The 17,353-nt window shown below is 48.8% G+C and overlaps 1 protein-coding gene across 1 annotated transcript in view; it reads left to right on the plus strand.

Annotated features, from left to right (window-relative positions):
• The first annotated feature begins 10,849 nt into the window (after positions 1 to 10,849).
• LOC142786330 (uncharacterized) overlaps positions 10,850 to 17,353 on the plus strand; it is a 56,040-nt gene continuing 49,536 nt past the window's right edge. The window contains exon 1 of the mRNA XM_075883964.1: positions 10,850 to 15,717. Within this exon, the coding sequence (XP_075740079.1) occupies positions 11,607 to 15,717 (4,111 nt within the window). The 5' untranslated portion in view covers positions 10,850 to 11,606. The remainder of the gene's footprint in view (positions 15,718 to 17,353) is intronic.

Below are 17,353 nucleotides of genomic sequence, written 5' to 3' on the forward strand. Positions count from 1 at the left end.
TTGGGACAGTGCGCCATAAACGAAGCTAACGTAGTGTTAAAGAAGCGGGTTTTTGCTTCTGACATTGAGTTGTCTTTTTCATTCAACAAAACCTTCTTAGAAAGTGTTCACCTTTGACATTTCTTTTGCACCGCGTGCATTCAATTCATTCACATTATCCTGTAGAAAAGGAAGAGGGCCACGGAGGAAAGAAACAAAAATTGGCAGCATATCCACGGAGTAAATGATAAAGAGTGGGGCGAAACAATCGTCCGTCCATTCGTTCTTGCTTCCGTCCATCCATACGCCCGTCTGTGTGACCGTCCATGCTTCCATCCACCCGTCCGTGCGTCAGTTCATGCGTCCATCCCTGCGTTCGTCCATGCATCCGCCCCTGCGTCCGTTCTTGCGTCCATCCATTCAACACTCCAAGTCCCACCATCTCGCATCTTTTTATCATATATTCCCCATATAGAAGTACCGCCATCCAGCGCACATTCCAAGGACTAAACGAGAGGTGGCACACGCACACTTTCTTACGGCCTGCGCTTCGGGTCCACTTCCCACCTTTAACCACCTCGAGTTCATGGTATATTCTAGTTCACTGTATTCATGGCACTGCGCGGTCCAACGCTCGCTAAACCTTTCTAAAACCAAGGAGGTTACACCCAGCGAGTATAACGTAACATCCTTTTCCTGTCAGATCGTGCTCAATTTACATGCCAATGGCTGCTAATGGGAAATGAGAGACAGAAGAATTCGGCTTTTACTTTCTTACGGCTTGCGCATCGTATCTACTTCCCACCTTTAACCACCTCGAGTTCATTCAAGGTATATACTAGTTCATTGTATTCATGGCACTGCGGCTCAACGATCGCTAAACCTTTCTAAAACTAAAGAGGTTACACCCAGTGAGTATAACGTAGCAACCCTTTCTTGTCAGATAGTGCTCAATCTACATGCCAGTGGCTGCTAATGGGGATCGCAGCGTGCGCGTTAACTAAAAGCCGAATGCTCCTGTTTCTCATTCCCCATTAACAGCCATTGCCATGTACATTGAGAATTATTTTTATTGTTCAACAACGCACATAAGAAATCTCTCACCGGAACCACCTTGGAGGTCATAATGTTATACTTGTTACATACTAGAACAGCTACGAGGGACGAATGGGTGTTGCTATAAGGAGTTCCGCCCCTAAAAAGTAGTAGTGGTAGTCTTTATTGTACAAATGATCTTCGACCCAATCGGGAGCATGGCGCAGCGTCAGGGAAGTGGGAATTAGAGAGGAAAGACCATGGTACAAACAGAAGGGTTGCGGGCACCTAACGATAAACTGCCCTTTCAGTAGCCTCCAGAAACAGGCTGCAGAGAGCTTGCATGGTTAGGCGAATGGAACAGGAAGTCGTTGGGGGTGCTCGCAGGAAGGCCTTGTAAGCAGGGGTGAGCATTAAGCGTGCCTGCGCCGACGCAGCACGCGTAGCCTCTACTAGGCAGCCTACATGATCGCCTGTCATGTAGGCTCCCTAGCCTCTACAAGCCCACCCCCTCAGAAGCCGCTCGCGTTCGTGCTCATTTCCCATGAGGCTCCTGCTTCATTTCTTGTTTTGGTGGGCTCGTGAACAATAATTCTGAAATTCGAAAGAATTGCGCAAACCTGAGAGGCTTAGCACATTTACAGCCGAAAATTTTGTTGCGTCCGATGCGGAGTTCTGAACACTGGCACATCCCCCGACCGCGAACAAATTACGGACTCCAAATGCTAAAGCACTCTGTTCCCCATATACTAAATAAGTTCAAGCTCACAGAACAGCAATTGCGTCTCCTTTCAAGTAGTGATATATTAAACCTATTTGTATAAGGAGCTATAAACCCAGAAAAATTGCACCCAGTACTTGTAAATGCATGAAATTTTAAGTGTACCCCTTTCTGTTATAGCGTCTTATTTTGGTTGCCTTTTTTCCCAATAATTGTTTGTTTGTAAACAACCAAGTGTGCATCTATTCTGTACTTCATAAACAACCACTAGAATGTTATTTTCTTTTCTTTTTTCTTTCAATCATACGTGAGCACCGTATGGAGTTTGGTGTGCCATTGTTTCTGTTGCCTTGTACAAATGGGAGGTGGGGCTAGTCAAGCTGCTATAGCGCAGCTTTTTTCCTACTTTCCATGCCACAATTGTTTCTTGTTTGTGTAAATCACGGTGTATCGTTGTGATGAAAGAAAATTTCAACTTCAACTTCAACTTCAAAACTGACGAGCACCAACCTTCTCGGACGCCGCACCCCCCCCCCCCTTCCGTTCCACTCCTGTTTCTTTACAACAAAAGCTGTATATGGCTAGGAGAAACGTAAAAAAATCACAGCATACCAACGGAGTGAATGATGACGAGTGGGGCGAAGCGACCATATTCGTCCGTGCATGAATTCGCTCACGTTCGGAAATGCAGACGGCACACAGCTAACGCCGACGAGAGTGCAAGCGTCTTCAACACGCCCGCAGCTCTCCTTTGTCTATGCCCTCCCCCCCCTCCCCATTTTAACGATCTGCCACGTACGGCGACTATCCAGGAGAGGCACTATTTCTCTCTCCGCGCACTCAGGCAAAACGCGCGCCGCAGCCAGTCGAATTGTAGCGGCACTTCGGAAAGTAGCGGCAGTGTAACGCCATTAGGAAATCAGACGAGAAATAGTCATCCATTTCATTTGCCTTATTTTCTTTATCGTCTCTTTTTTAACCCGCCCTCCTTCTGGCTACGCGCAATACACTGGATCACCAGCCTTCGAATCGGACAAGGCCTTCCAGGAAGCAGAGGTTCAGACCATCTTAAACAATCCTAATGGGAACTCCAGCCCGGGCCCGGATGGCATTACAAACAAGAAAATACGCAATTTAGACGATGACTCTGTCACCTACCTCACCAAAGAAATCAATCGTATTTGGGAGATGGGGACTTTCCCTGAGCAATGGAAAAGGGCGTAGGTTATTCTCATACCTAAACCTGGCCGGAGTCCCAGTTTTAGCAACCTACGACCCATATCACTGACGTCCTGTATAGACAAGATCGCCGAGCATGTCATCAACGATCGAATATCAAAGCACATAGAGAAGACTAACCTGTTCCCGTACAACATGGTAGGTTTTAGACCACACCTATCTACTCAGGACGTCATGAAAATGCTGAAGCATCACATCATAGATCAGGAGACAAAAACGTTAGAGCTATTCTCGGTCTGGATCTTGAAAAGGCCTTTGACAATGTCTCGCACTCCCACATACTTGCCCCCATCTCTTCTCTCAACTTAGGAGCCAACTTTCACAAGTTCACCAGCTCGTTCCTCAAGAATAGAAAAGCCACCAAACAGCTTGGGGATCTCAAGTCTGAGCCCTACGATCTCGGTTCCTTCGGCACCCCGCAGGGCTCAGTTGTCTCCCCACTGCTTTTTAACATTGCAATGTGCGGCCTTGCTGCAAATCTCTCAAACCAAGAAGGCATCAAGTTTGCCATCTACGCAGACGACATCACCATATGGAGTGTTGGTGGCTCGGAGGGCTCTGTGGAGAGCTCTCTTGAAGAGGCCGTAGACTGTGTTGAAGTCTACATAAATGAAATGGGCCTCAAGCTCTCGCCAGCAAAGTCCGAACTTCTTTTATATCGACCCACAAGACGGGGACCCAAACCCAAAAACTGGCAACCACTGGCCGACATCGACATTATGCTGCACACGGCATCGGGCAGCGTATTCTAAGGGTGGACTTCATACGCGTTCTGGGCAAGATTATCGAGGCTAATGGACAGAACGGCCGCACGATCGACAGTCTGACTTCTAAGGCGGAATGGGTCATCCTACTAATCTCACGCATTTCGAACAGTCGGGATGGTCTTCGAGAGCACAACCTCCTCAGACTATTCCATGCATTCTTGATGAGCCACATAAGCTATGTCGCATCGCACAGGTGGCAACTCCATGAAAGAAATAAATTGAACATCCTCATAAGGAAAAGCATAAAAAAAGTTCTTGGCATTCCTATGCGCACAAGCACTGAGAACCTTATGAAACTTGGAGTCTACAACACGCTTGAAGAAGTTATCGAGTCTCAACAAACGGCACAGGTTTCCAGGCTTTCGATCACACCAGTGGGAAGAAAGATTCTGGTTGACACTGGAGTCGACCCCCTGACGCTCGAAGTGCAAAATACGTTACTCGATGATTATATACGCTCTCGCATGAAAGTGTGCCCCCTTCCACGAAATATGCATCCACAGTACAACGCGGGTAGGCGTGTCGTTCGAGCCTCCTCTCTTTTAGCTCAAGCTCACAAACACTCGTCTGTTTCATGCTTTGTTGATGCCGCCCAGTATCGCGTTTCCGCTCACTTTGCGGTAGTATCCGTAGATACTAAGGGTCAGATTTTATCCTCGGCGTCGGTTCGAACCACTTCTTAAAAAGCAGAACAAATGGCCATTTCACTAGCACTCCTGGATCCACAAAGGACAGATATTTATACGGACTCTAAATCCGCTACTAGGGCCTTCGCTTCTGGTTCCCTGTGCAAGGAAGTTTTGAGAACTCTCGTTCAAGAGGAACTCACCCACCACACAATTATTTGGTTCCCTGCTCACCATGGTTTGAGGGTCGGAGGCCTTCCCAATGTCAGCGAGCTAGCCCACTCCAAGGCGCGAGGCTTCACTTACCGCGCCGAGACTTGTGCTTCTCAGACAGAGGAGTCAGCCCCCAGCCTTCATTTTAGGGACATTTTGACTACCTTCAACGAGATCACGAAGCATTATCAATTAGGCCGTAGGTCCTTTTCATTGCCACACGAAAAGTTGTCTAGGCCACAGGCAATCTCTCTTCGCATGCTTCAGACGGGAACATACCCTAACCTCGTAACCTATAGCCATTACTCCGACATTTCAGAACTTTGTCCGGACTGCCAGAATCGCAGTGATTTTAACCACATGTTCTGGAGGTGCCCCTCTTTACAAAGCAAAAAGTGAAGAATTTTCTGAGAACTCCTTTCATTCAATGCTCACGAGTCCGGTTCTCATACAACAACTCAAGGCTGTCCAGAAGGCCCACGATGCGGCGGTGAGGCTGAGCCTCCCCGTCCCAACGTGGGAGTGGCCCGCGATTATACCCCTATAAAACAGGGGTGGAATCCTTCAGGACCCCAGTAAAAGTTTTTCATCCATCATCAATCCATCTCTTTTTTCGGACACGCTTGACAAGGGTAGACTTAGAGGAGCTTCACCCCTGAAACCGTCCGGCAGCGTTGTTATGAGCGGTCTCCATGGCTGTGTTATCAGTTATCCGCAGCGCCATACCTAAGCACGCGCGCCATTGGCTGCGTTCTGAGTTAGCTCGCGATACCAAACGCTTGCAACAACGCGGCGTTGCGGCGTCACTAGACAGTTATAGTTTACGGTTAACGTGAAAGCAGAGGTTAGGAGAATGGCGTTACCGTGCAGCAAACAACGTTCGTTGTGAACCACGTCTTATAGTTTAGCGGGATAGCACTTACGTGGTTTACGTGCCCCAGCTGGGACGGGGCGCCACCTATTGGATGGTTCTTAAGTTAAAGACAGTGAAAAGGAAAAGAAAACGAGAATGTTTGCCTATGCCACCGCACGAAACATTGTTACAGGTTTATTTTACTAATAATAAAAGCAAATAACTATAAACCGTGCACCGAACGCGAAAAAAATTATGTTGCCGACCTGTTTACTTCGATCTTGTAGTTAGGCCTAGACGCGTTCGAAATGTGAAGCTATCTCAAAAACTACGCCAACTTAATCGTGATACTTGGTCATCGAGGCTAACTGAAGGCAAGCGAAGCCACTTCAAACAGTTGTTTACTGCGAAAAAGGTGAATATTTCAACAACTAAACGCCAAAATCGCTTTGAAGTGGGCGTCCGAGAGCGTCGTCATGTTTACGTACACTACGTACTCCTACCTACGCTGCCACAGTAACGTCGAATCTGAAAAATACTGCGCATACGGTAAACGGTAGGGGTAACGTACGTATCTGTGCAAGCGCACTTAGATTCCGGGATGACTGCATGCCCGGTATTCCGGTGAGCCCGGTGTAATATAACTTTCTAATGTGATAATTGCGGGAGCGCACGCCAGCTTTCACCGGGAGTTTTAGATGCGGAGCATCTAATACTCGAGGCTTGTAGTGCGGCGCCGTCCGCAAGCTTCCTCCTCTTTCTTCCACCATCTGTGCATTCCTTCCTCCTCTACACACCGCGCGCGCTTCACTCCTCCATCTGTGCACCCTTCCTCCTCTACACACCGCGTGCGCTTCTCCTCTACACGAACATTCGCTAGCTGTATAATGTAGCGCGCATGCGCCGTCACGCTTCGAGAACATCGGCAGCTGACGCGCGCGCATGCGCCGTCGCGCTTCGAGAACATCGCCAGCTGACGCGCGCGCATGCGCCGTTGCGCTTCTCCCCCTTCTCGAACATTCGACAGCTGACAGTGCATGCGCCGTCGCGCTGTATATATACTCAAGGTCGGTGCTCGCTCGCTCAGTTGCCGCTCGTCGGTTGGTTTGTACGGCACGTCGACGTCCGAGGTCGCAATGATCGACGTCCCTTCGACCAGCGCCGGCTAAAGTGTTGGCGGAACCGCAACCAATCGTCGTCCGAAGACAAGGCAGCGCGGAGAAGAGCTCGCGACGCCGAACGTAAACGTCGGCGTCGAGCGGAAGATGCTCAACTTAGAGAACGTGAAGCCGCTGAGAGACGTCAGCGTCGAGCAGCAGCACCGGATTCGGCCGCTTTGAAACTTTGCAAATTTCGACCTACGACCGCTGCAACCCGATCCACTCACTCTTCACTTTACCGACCAAAAAGCCATCGCGCTCAAAGTTCGTCGCAATAAACACCACCCTTTCGCATAAGTGTCGTACGTGTTCACTCATTTAACACCCCTCCTACAACTACGTTAACCAATTTAGCCAGCGACGCAAGTAAGTCGCAATTTAACACGCCATTTCACAACCACGTTAACCAATTTAGCCAGCGACCCAAGTAAGTCGCACTTTAACACCCCGTTAACCAATTATATGCTCCGCATCCTCCTCAGTGTTCCCCCGAGGGAAGCTGCGGGCAATTTTTTTCTAGCGGCACTTTGGCTTCGGCGGCGACGTCTGTCACCACCTGGGTTTCCAGAACAAACATTGTGATTATGGCATTGCGAAACACATTTAACCACTCATTACACTCATACATGACCATGATCATGCAAGCCAAACGTGTGTCTAATTTCAGTAAGAAGCAGTCCTACATGTGTGAGAGCAAAAGTTGCCCATATAGAAGAACTTTTGCCCTCACCCATGTAGGACTGTATATATGTATATATGCTATTGTTTTTTTTCACATTTTTATTTGTACCAATTAAGTGGAAAGGGGTAGCCGTCGCCAAGTAACGGTGACAAAGACTCCTTCGTTTATTTTCTATTTAAATAAAAGAAACACGAACATGTAACCAAAGTTTCGAAAGGTATCAGTGCAGTGTCGGGTTGAAACCACTAATGAACACCGGGACCGAACGCTTCAGCATTCGCTGGGTGACCATTTGTACGGAGCGCTTGGGTGGTGATTATTATCATATGCGAAGCATTTCTTGCGAACTTCGGCGACTTTAAGCGTATCTACCTATCTATATATCAAGCAGCTTACGACTTTTATCTCTCTTGGCTGTTTGGATAGTGGTATCAATAGCAAACTTAGTATGACATAACATGACTGTGTGATGAAGATAACTAACTAGTCATAACATGAAAATCATGACATGTATGTCATGAATGTCATGATTTACATTTCATAGTCCTGCAGCTCTTGCGGGGGTTTCGTTCACATGGTATGCTGCAAAACTGGTATGCTATGACATGATTGCATGGTGAACTCAAGCGACAGACCCTAACATGAAAATTATGATATGCGTGTCATGTGGCAAAATGATTACGTGCCACGCTCATGATGCGATTGCGACCGCTTCGCTAGCGTCACGTGAATGAATGACGAAGGTATGTGACTTGTGCAAACATGAGAATAATGAGACGCATGCCATGTAATAACATGACTACGTGCCATGCTCATGATGCGCTGGCGGTCATTTCGCTAGCTTCACTTATACCACATTTGGTATTACGGGAAGTGAATGTATGACGACGGTATGTGACTGGCACAAACCTGATAATCATGAGGTGCGTGTCATGTAAGAACACCACTACATGCCACACTCGAGGCGCCTATACACTTCGACCTGACCAGGTGTGCACCAACGTTCGTTTCATTGCGTCACGCCGGCAATAACACGCCAGGTCCCGCCGCGGTGGTCTAGTGGCTAAGGTACTCGGCTGCTGACCCGCAGGGCGCGGGTTCGAATCCCGGCTGCGGCGGCTGCATTTCCGATGGAGGCGGAAATGTTGTAGGCCCGTGTACTCAGATTTGGGTGCACGTTAAAGAACACCAGGTGGTCTAAATTTCCAGAGCCCTCCACTACGGCGTCTCTCATAATCATGTAGTGGTTTTAGGACGTTAAACCCCACATATCAATCATATCACGCCAGGTGCTGATATTCACCTAGTAGAGATCAGTGGATCTAGCCACTGACCTCCATTGTGGATCTGCCTGCCATATACTCACAGGCACGCTTTGCGTTGCTTTGACGCATGCGCGTTTGAGCGCACACGGCGTCCCTCCGTCACGAAGAAAGGCAGACGCGGTGCTAAGTAACTTCGTTGGCGCGAAATGCAGCATGTCGCATATCACGACGGTACCCACCGAGCCGCGCCGACGGACGCTGGTCGTGCCGGTCGCGTTTCGCTAGCGGGGCGTTGCTGCGCCCAGCCTGCGCACGCGTCTACTATGCGTTGGAGTATATCGGGCTCTTCATGACGCGCCCGCTGCCATTTTGCTAGCTCTACATGTAGCGAATTTGGTTTCGCGGGAAGTGAGTAGGCGATGAAGGTAAATGACACGTCCAAACCTGATAATCATATTTTGCGTTTCATGTAAAACATGGCTACATACTACGCTCATAGCGTTCTCGCAGCCGTTTCATTAGTTCCACATATACCAAATTTAGTATTACGTAACGTGAATGGACGACTAATGTAAATGGCTCGTCCAAACATAATATTTATGATATGGATGTTGTGTAAAACATGACTACATGTTACGCTCATAGCACGCTCGCGGCCGTTTCGCTTGCTTCATATATACCAAAGTTGGTAGATGACGAAGGTAAATGAAACGTCCAAACATGATAATCCTGACATGGAAGTTATGTACGACATAACTTACCTCCGTTGTGCTGATTTTGAAGTGAGATATCAATCTTCCTCATTCGTGTTTCGCATATCATCGATTCCCATTGTACGGGTGATCTGCCAATTTGTTCTATTTATTAGAGACGAAAGTCTTTCTTGGGGACCTTCGACGGAAAAATTTTTGTCTGTCTGTCTCTCCGCCATTTATCTGTTTGTCCACTCTTAATGGTTTCGGGTACTCTAAACAGCACCAGCCATTACCCCTAACGGCCGACCTTATCCGCAGTGAACGCTAATGTTGTTCGAGGTTCAGCATTCATACTTGTGCGATTGTGAATTAAAAAGCAATTATTGCGTATATCTGAGGCACCATAACAACACGTATATATTCTTATGTGCGTCCTTACTAGAAACGGCATACGTAATTCTAAGGACCATAGTGCTTATCACGCTGCCCTGACCATGCAACGCTTGCACGAAAAGGCAAGTGTTTCGAACGCTTTGCTAAGACGACACGGTGGTGGAACCTACCCGTCGCCTTGCGTTCTATACCTTATCGCCTCTTAGACGGGCGAGAAATTCTGCCCCTGGTTCAGATCAAATCACAAATGCAATGATAAGGAACCTCAGCGATAAGGTTATAGAGGCACTGACAAACCATTTTAATGACAACTATTGCCTCAAAGGGAAGATACCCGAGGAATGGAAAGTAGCCAAAATTATTACGATACCGAAACCCGGGAAGAAGCCATCCCTGCAGGCACTCAGGGCCATATCTTTCACGTCATGCATGGCAAAGCTTTTCGAAAGGGTTATTTATAATCGGCTTCAAAACTTTATAGAGGACAACGGCCTTTTTCCAGCCACTATGCTGGGTTTCCGAAATGGGCTCTCCACTCAAGACGCATTTCTCCTATTACAAGAGGACGTTTTGAGCTATATACCTACAGGAGGAGAACATCTAATACTAGCCCTTGATTTAAAAGGAGTGTTATGTTTTGCCGCTCATAAGTTGATCGTGCGGATGGGACAGCACCAGAAGCTTCGTTATTCAAAGTTTCTTTCTCGGATCTCTCTCGGTAACTATACACCACTTATCCTCTGGAATGCAAACTACGTCCGTCTCCTCCGCTGCTGGGGACAAATACACAATGTGAAACGAACCCGCTCTGCTAACCGGCTTGGAATGTTTGTGGTTTAGAGACAAGTCGCCGCGGCCGGGGGCAAACGCACAATAGGATTAAGCGACCCCGTCCTGCCTCCCCTGCCGGGCGCGAGCTCAGTGGAAGTAGGCGACACGCTCTGCCCTGGCGATCGGCCAAAAGTCGCAGCGATGCACGACCCGAGCACAGGGAAAGCGGAGAAAGTCAAAGGCCGCTTGCTACCTGCGGGGGCAATTACGTTCCGCGCGCAATCATTCAATTTCCGGCTTTGGAGGTTCGTCTCGGCTCGCTGGGTGTGGGAAAGGGCATGAATGTACCGGGTCTACAATGCCGATATCTCCCGAGCGTTAGAATTCCTGAGCGCGGGGGAGATGGAGAGAGAGAGACATGATGGGAAAGAGTATCAAAACGCCTGTTTAAACTGTAGAAGCGCTTCTGTCGAGAGTAAGGTCAGCCCAGTAGGGAGTGACTTAATCTTAGTGGAAGCAGATTGGATGAGAGAATGTTGAGGCGGACCAGCAGTGGCCCCCTCCCCTTTTTCTTTGTTACCGCAAGATGCTTAAGACTGGAGGCAATCCGTTTCTCTTCAGTCGAGGCTGCAATCACCTAACTGATAGATCAGTACGACTCCGTACGATGCAACTTTTGTCTGGGTTGTAACCACTTGGTGGTCGAACAGTGAGACTAAGTACGTTGTATGTAGTAACAGTGTTCTAGGCTCTAACTTAAGAAAAGTTAAGTAGAAGAGTAAGACGCTGTTGATGTCTGTGTTATCATGAGTGTGCTTCGGCAAGATGTACATATGACTGTAAATATTTCGCTGTAATATACCTTCAAGTTTTCATTACCTCCAACCTGCCTCCTGCTTCATCGACGCCGATCATCTCGTTGACGGGACTTCAATCCATATCAAGGAGATCAACGAACAAAAAGGAAAACTTAACTGGCGCAGTCGACAGGGATCGGCGAGCTCTGCAGCACCATACACTGGACCAGCGCTGAGAGGACTGAGGGGCAAGGCATCCAACAGCCACCAGCGGCAAAGTCGAGACGCTCCCACAGCAGCCAACTCCGGCACCGTGGAGGTGATCCGGGAACGACAGTGCATACAGCAAAGGGTGAGCAGGATTTCTTGCGTGCTTCTGTAGTTGGCATGGCAGTTTATGTGTAGAGCACATGGTGAGAACACGCGGGGGTGCTAAAACAATGGAGTCTAATGAAGATGAGGGTACGAGTGCGGCAGATGTGAATCGGAGTCGAGAACCATCCAATGATGGTATTCAAAATTCTGATCAGTCAAATCAGGCGACAGTGCTTACTCAGAGGCAAGAATCGATGCAGCAGGCATCTCAGGTTTTGCCGAAATCAAGCGAAGCGAGAACGCTCGAGCTTGAAATTCAAAAGCTCAATCTTCAGATTCAGTACGAAAAGCTATTGCAGGCTAGAATGAACGCGGAACGTCTCAATGGCACGTTGTTCAACTCTGGGTCGGAGACGGGTGATCAGAGGCGCCGGGGTTTCGATTCTGTTCAGCAATGTGCAAAAGTGCTAAAAGGGTTCCGCCTGCCGAGTGACGCGGATGTCCCATTATGGTTTGAGGAGGTAGAAAAACTTTTTGCTACTTACCAGGTACCGCACGAGAGCCGCGTGCATTTGGTTATGCCAGCGCTAACTGAGCGAGTCCGTTACCTACTGCGTAACCTCAACCCTGAAGAGAGTGCAGATTATGAGTCAGTTAAAGCAGCAGTGCTGACGGAACTGAAGCTTTCTCCGGCAGAGTACCTGCTGAGGTTCGAAAGAGCCGTAAAGCGTAAGGAAGAGACGTGGGCACAGTTCGCGTCCCGCGTGAAAACCTATTTCGCATACTACCTCCAAGTGAGAGAAGCCGACACGGTAGAAGTGATGGCAGAACTCATGGTTGCTGACCGCATAAAATCGGGCCTTAGTACGGAGGGTCTTGAGTATGTGAGATTAAGGGAAGGCGAGGGATGGCTTAGGCCAACTGAGATCGCGAAAGTGCTCCAAACTTTCGAGCAAGCGAAAGGGAAAGGGCGTGCTTCAAAGCAACCAACTGTAGAAATGGGGCAGAAGCCGGCGACACGAGTTGAGAAAGGGGCTCTGAAATGCCACTTATGTCACGGCTCAGGCCATTTCGCTAAAGAGTGCCCGAAGGCTAGTGATAAGGAGAACAACCCCAAGAAGGCTACCGAGCCAAAGCGGAAGGTTCAAAAGGTAACGTTATCCCACGAGACGGATACTAAAATACCTACTGGAGTACTTAGCGCAAAGGTGAAGTCTCTGAAACACGAGGGTGAAGGCACAGATAAACTGCAGTTAATTCCTGTATCATGTGCAGGCATATCCGCAGATGCGATTTTGGATACGGGGAGTGAGATAACCGTCATCCGGGAGAGTCTGCTTCCGCGAAGTGTTGTAGAGCCGTCTGGCACGGTAAGATTGGTGTCCGCTTTCGGTAAAACTATCGAGGCAAGGCTAGCTACGTTACCGCTCAAATTAAATAGCCCGCGAGAGGTTACGGAGCCTCAGAACGTCGACCTACTCTGCGCGTTAACTGATGAGCTCGTCGAGGGCACAGATTGTTTGTTGACCAAGGACGATTGGAAACTTTTGTTGAAGGCCAGCAGCCCTCTGGCACCCGGTCGAGCGCCGGCCGAGCCTGCTCACGAGGCGGAACGAGCAGTAGAGAAACAAAAGGTAGTTGCCTGCAATCTTACTTTGGAGGAGAAAGATGATTCCGGGGAAGGGGCGCAAACTGATGGAGAAAGGGAGGCGTCATTAGGCCAAAGAGTAGAGTTCCGCAATGTGCAGTTGGGTGACACTACGCTAAAGAAATGTTGGGAAGATGCGCGTAGTGGGAAATCCGGCATGTTTATTTCAGACGGACTATTATACCACTGCGACTCAATAGCAGGCACTCGAGTGAGTCAGCTAGTTGTCCCCAAAGATAAGCGCACTGAGGTGATGCACTTAGCACACGAGTCGCTATGCGGGGTGCACCTAGGGTCAAAGAAAACAAGAGCTCGCATTAGGTATAATTTTTTTTGGCCGGGTATGGCGAAGGAGATATTAGAGCATTGTCGTTCGTGCCATGAATGTCAAATTCGTTCAGACAAGCGTCGCACGGATAAAGTGCCTATAACTCCGCTCACTAGACCCGAGCACCCTTTCCAAGTTGTCAATGTAGATGTGATCGGACCCCTAGACACACCGTCAGCGAGAGGGCATAAGTACGCACTGTGCTTAGTGGATCTTTGCACAAGGTGGCCAGAGGTGATCCCACTGCGCTCTTTGACAGCTAAGGCGACTTGTGATGCACTGATTGAGATATTCAGTCGCACAGGCGTTCCGGAGATGATCTGTTCCGATCAGGGCACTAATTTCAAATCGCAGCTCACGCAAACGATGCTGGAGAAATTAGGTTGCATGCCAAGATTTTCAACCCCAGAACACCCAGAGAGTAATAGAGTTGTAGAAAGGTGGAACCGAGTACTCAAAAACATGTTGTATCATGTCATTCAAAGAGACTCCAAGAATTGGGACAAATTGATCCCAATGGTTTTATGGGCTTATCGGGAAGTCCCCCATGAGGTAACCGGAGTAGCTCCGTTTCGTCTATTGTATGGAAGGAATCCCACGGGACCGCTTCTAATACTGCAGAAGACTTGGACGGGAGAAATGCCGGTGCCCGCAACATTGAGAGAAAACCCCGCCAAGTATTTACAACAGCTTAAAGAGCAGCTCGAGACGGCCGCTAATATAGCTGAGCTAACTAGTGCAACTCATCAGGAGAGTTACGCCGGTGCTTATAATCGCAGCAGCAGGCTCAAAGCTTTTAATGTTGGCGACCAAGTTGTGGTTTTCGACAATGATCGGAGTGGTAAATTGTCACCTAAATGGCTAGGCCCATTCACAGTGGTTGGACGTGAGCGCGAACATTCTTACCGCGTAGAAACATCTGAGGGAAAGGTGAAAACTGTCCACGCCAACAACATTCGACCTTACTATGCAAGAGTCAGTCATATTGGGGTCGTCTTCGATGAGGACCATGATTTTGGGGAGGTGGAATATGCCCCACAGCCAACCACTGTGAAGCGGGAAGAGCTAGTGGTAACGAGCGAGAAGGTTGCTCACCTTGATGCTGACGCGCAGGAGGAAATACAGGCGGTGTTCCAAAAACATTGCACACTCTTTGACGGCACTCCGGGTATAGCAAAGGTAGATGAACATAAGATAGAAATAGAACCGGGTCACCAGCCAAAAAAGGCGTTTCCGTATCGGGTGCCGGAACTATTAAAGAAAGAAGTCAGCCGGCAAGTGGACGAACTTTTGACTTGGAAGTTGATCTACCCCACGGAGAGTGAGTTTGCACACCCGGTAGTATGCGTCGGAAAAAAAGATGGGACTATCCGCATGTGTGTGGACTACAGAGCGCTAAATGCCGTCACCAAATCGGATGCGTTCCCGATGATGAATCCCCAGGAATTAATTTTCCGAGTAGGCAGAGCGCAGTTCATTACGGTAGTGGACCTTAGGCGCGGGTACTGGCAGGTACCGATGGAAGAAAAGAGTCAGAAATTCACCGCATTTGTAACGCATGAAGGTCAGTACGCATGGAAAGTAATGCCTTTCGGGCTGAAAAATTCCGCGGCAACCTTTCAAAGAATGGTAAACAAACTCTTGTCGCAACATCAAGTGTATGCTACGGCATACCTAGATGACATTGCTATTTTTTCTAGCACTTGGGAGGAGCACTTAAGGCATCTCGACATTATTCTCAAGGTCTTAGAGAAGGCGGGACTGAAAGCCAGCCCGGAGAAGTGTCAGATTGCGCAATCCCACATACATTACCTGGGGCATATTGTCGGTTCAGGGACACACGCACCAGACCCAGAAAAGATAGCAGCAGTTAAGAACTTGGTACCACCGCGCACCAAGAAGGAACTACGCAGCCGGTTAGGACTTTGCGGCTACTATCGAGAGTACGTCCGAGGTTATGCAGAGGTGACGAGCCCGCTCACGCTGTTAACAAAGAAAGCGGTACCTAATAAGATACCCTGGCCGGAGGAAGCTCAGGCGGCATTTGAGACTCTCAAACGATCTTTGTGCGAGGCTGTGGCGCTAAACACCCCTGAGCCATCTCAGCCCTACTGGCTTTTCACAGACGCATCAGCTACGGCGGCGGGAGCATGTTTGGCACAAATGTCAGCCGAGGGAGAAGAGAAGCCCATTGCCTTTGCAAGCCACCGCTTCTCACCGACCCAGATGCGTTGGTCGACAATTGAGAGGGAAGCGTTCGCAATAATATGGGCCTTAAAGAAGTTCGACTACTGGCTTTTCGGTGCCATAATAAACGTCGTTTCCGACCACAATCCGCTGTCGTACCTTACAACTTCGACTCCGCACGGGGCGAAATTAACAAGATGGGCGCTGGCTTTACAGCGATATCATGTGTCGGTACAACATCGGAAGGGAGTATTTAACGGTAATGCGGATGCGTTATCTAGGCTTCAGAATAGTTCATGGAAGCCATCAAAATAACAGTGCCATGCCAACTGGGGGGGACGTGAATGTTCCTGCCCACGTGCTGCTGTATATTGTGGACTGTGTGATTGACAATTCAAGAAACAGACACTAGTGATCTCACTGCTTGAAGCAGCAATGCTGTACTTGATTGTTTAGCATGTATTTGTTTTCGTTTAGTGTATTCTTCTGTAGTGTTGACTTGCAATTGTGTTTAATGCTTGTGTACAACTGTGTGTGGTTAGAAAATCCAGTCACTTAATCGCGGCAGTGCTTTATCGTATCACTGAGCGTAAGACAGCCCAGTATACTCTTTAGGGGGGACGTGTTATGTTTTGCCGCTCATAAGTTGATCGTGCGGATGGGACAGCACCAGAAGCTTCGTTATTCAAAGTTTCTTTCTCGGATCTCTCTCGGTAACTATACACCACTTATCCTCTGGAATGCAAACTACGTCCGTCTCCTCCGCTGCTGGGGACAAATACACAATGTGAAACGAACCCGCTCTGCTAACCGGCTTGGAATGTTTGTGGTTTAGAGACAAGTCGCCGCGGCCGGGGGCAAACGCACAATAGGATTAAGCGACCCCGTCCTGCCTCCCCTGCCGGGCGCGAGCTCAGTGGAAGTAGGCGACACGCTCTGCCCTGGCGATCGGCCAAAAGTCGCAGCGATGCACGACCCGAGCACAGGGAAAGCGGAGAAAGTCAAAGGCCGCTTGCTACCTGCGGGGGCAATTACGTTCCGCGCGCAATCATTCAATTTCCGGCTTTGGAGGTTCGTCTCGGCTCGCTGGGTGTGGGAAAGGGCATGAATGTACCGGGTCTACAATGCCGATATCTCCCGAGCGTTAGAATTCCTGAGCGCGGGAGAGGTGGAGAGAGAGAGACATGATGGGAAAGAGTATCAAAACGCCTGTTTAAACTGTAGAAGCGCTGCTGTCGAGAGTAAGGTCAGCCCAGTAGGGAGTGACTTAATCTTAGTGGAAGCAGATTGGATGAGAGAATGTTGAGGCGGACCAGCAGTGGCCCCCTCCCCTTTTTCTTTGTTACCGCAAGATGCTTAAGACTGGAGGCAATCCGTTTCTCTTCAGTCGAGGCTGCAATCACCTAACTGATAGATCAGTACGACTCCGTACGACGCAACTTTTGTCTGGGTTGTAACCACTTGGTGGTCGAACAGTGAGACTAAGTACGTTGTATGTAGTAACAGTGTTCTAGGCTCTAACTTAAGAAAAGTTAAGTAGAAGAGTAAGACGCTGTTGATGTCTGTGTTATCATGAGTGTGCTTCGGCAAGATGTACATATGACTGTAAATATTTCGCTGTAATATACCTTCAAGTTTTCATTACCTCCAACCTGCCTCCTGCTTCATCGACGCCGATC

The sequence above is a fragment of the Rhipicephalus microplus genome, unplaced genomic scaffold (genome assembly GCF_043290135.1).
Source record: "Rhipicephalus microplus isolate Deutch F79 unplaced genomic scaffold, USDA_Rmic scaffold_22, whole genome shotgun sequence".
NCBI classification, from domain to species: Eukaryota; Metazoa; Arthropoda; class Arachnida; order Ixodida; family Ixodidae; genus Rhipicephalus; species Rhipicephalus microplus.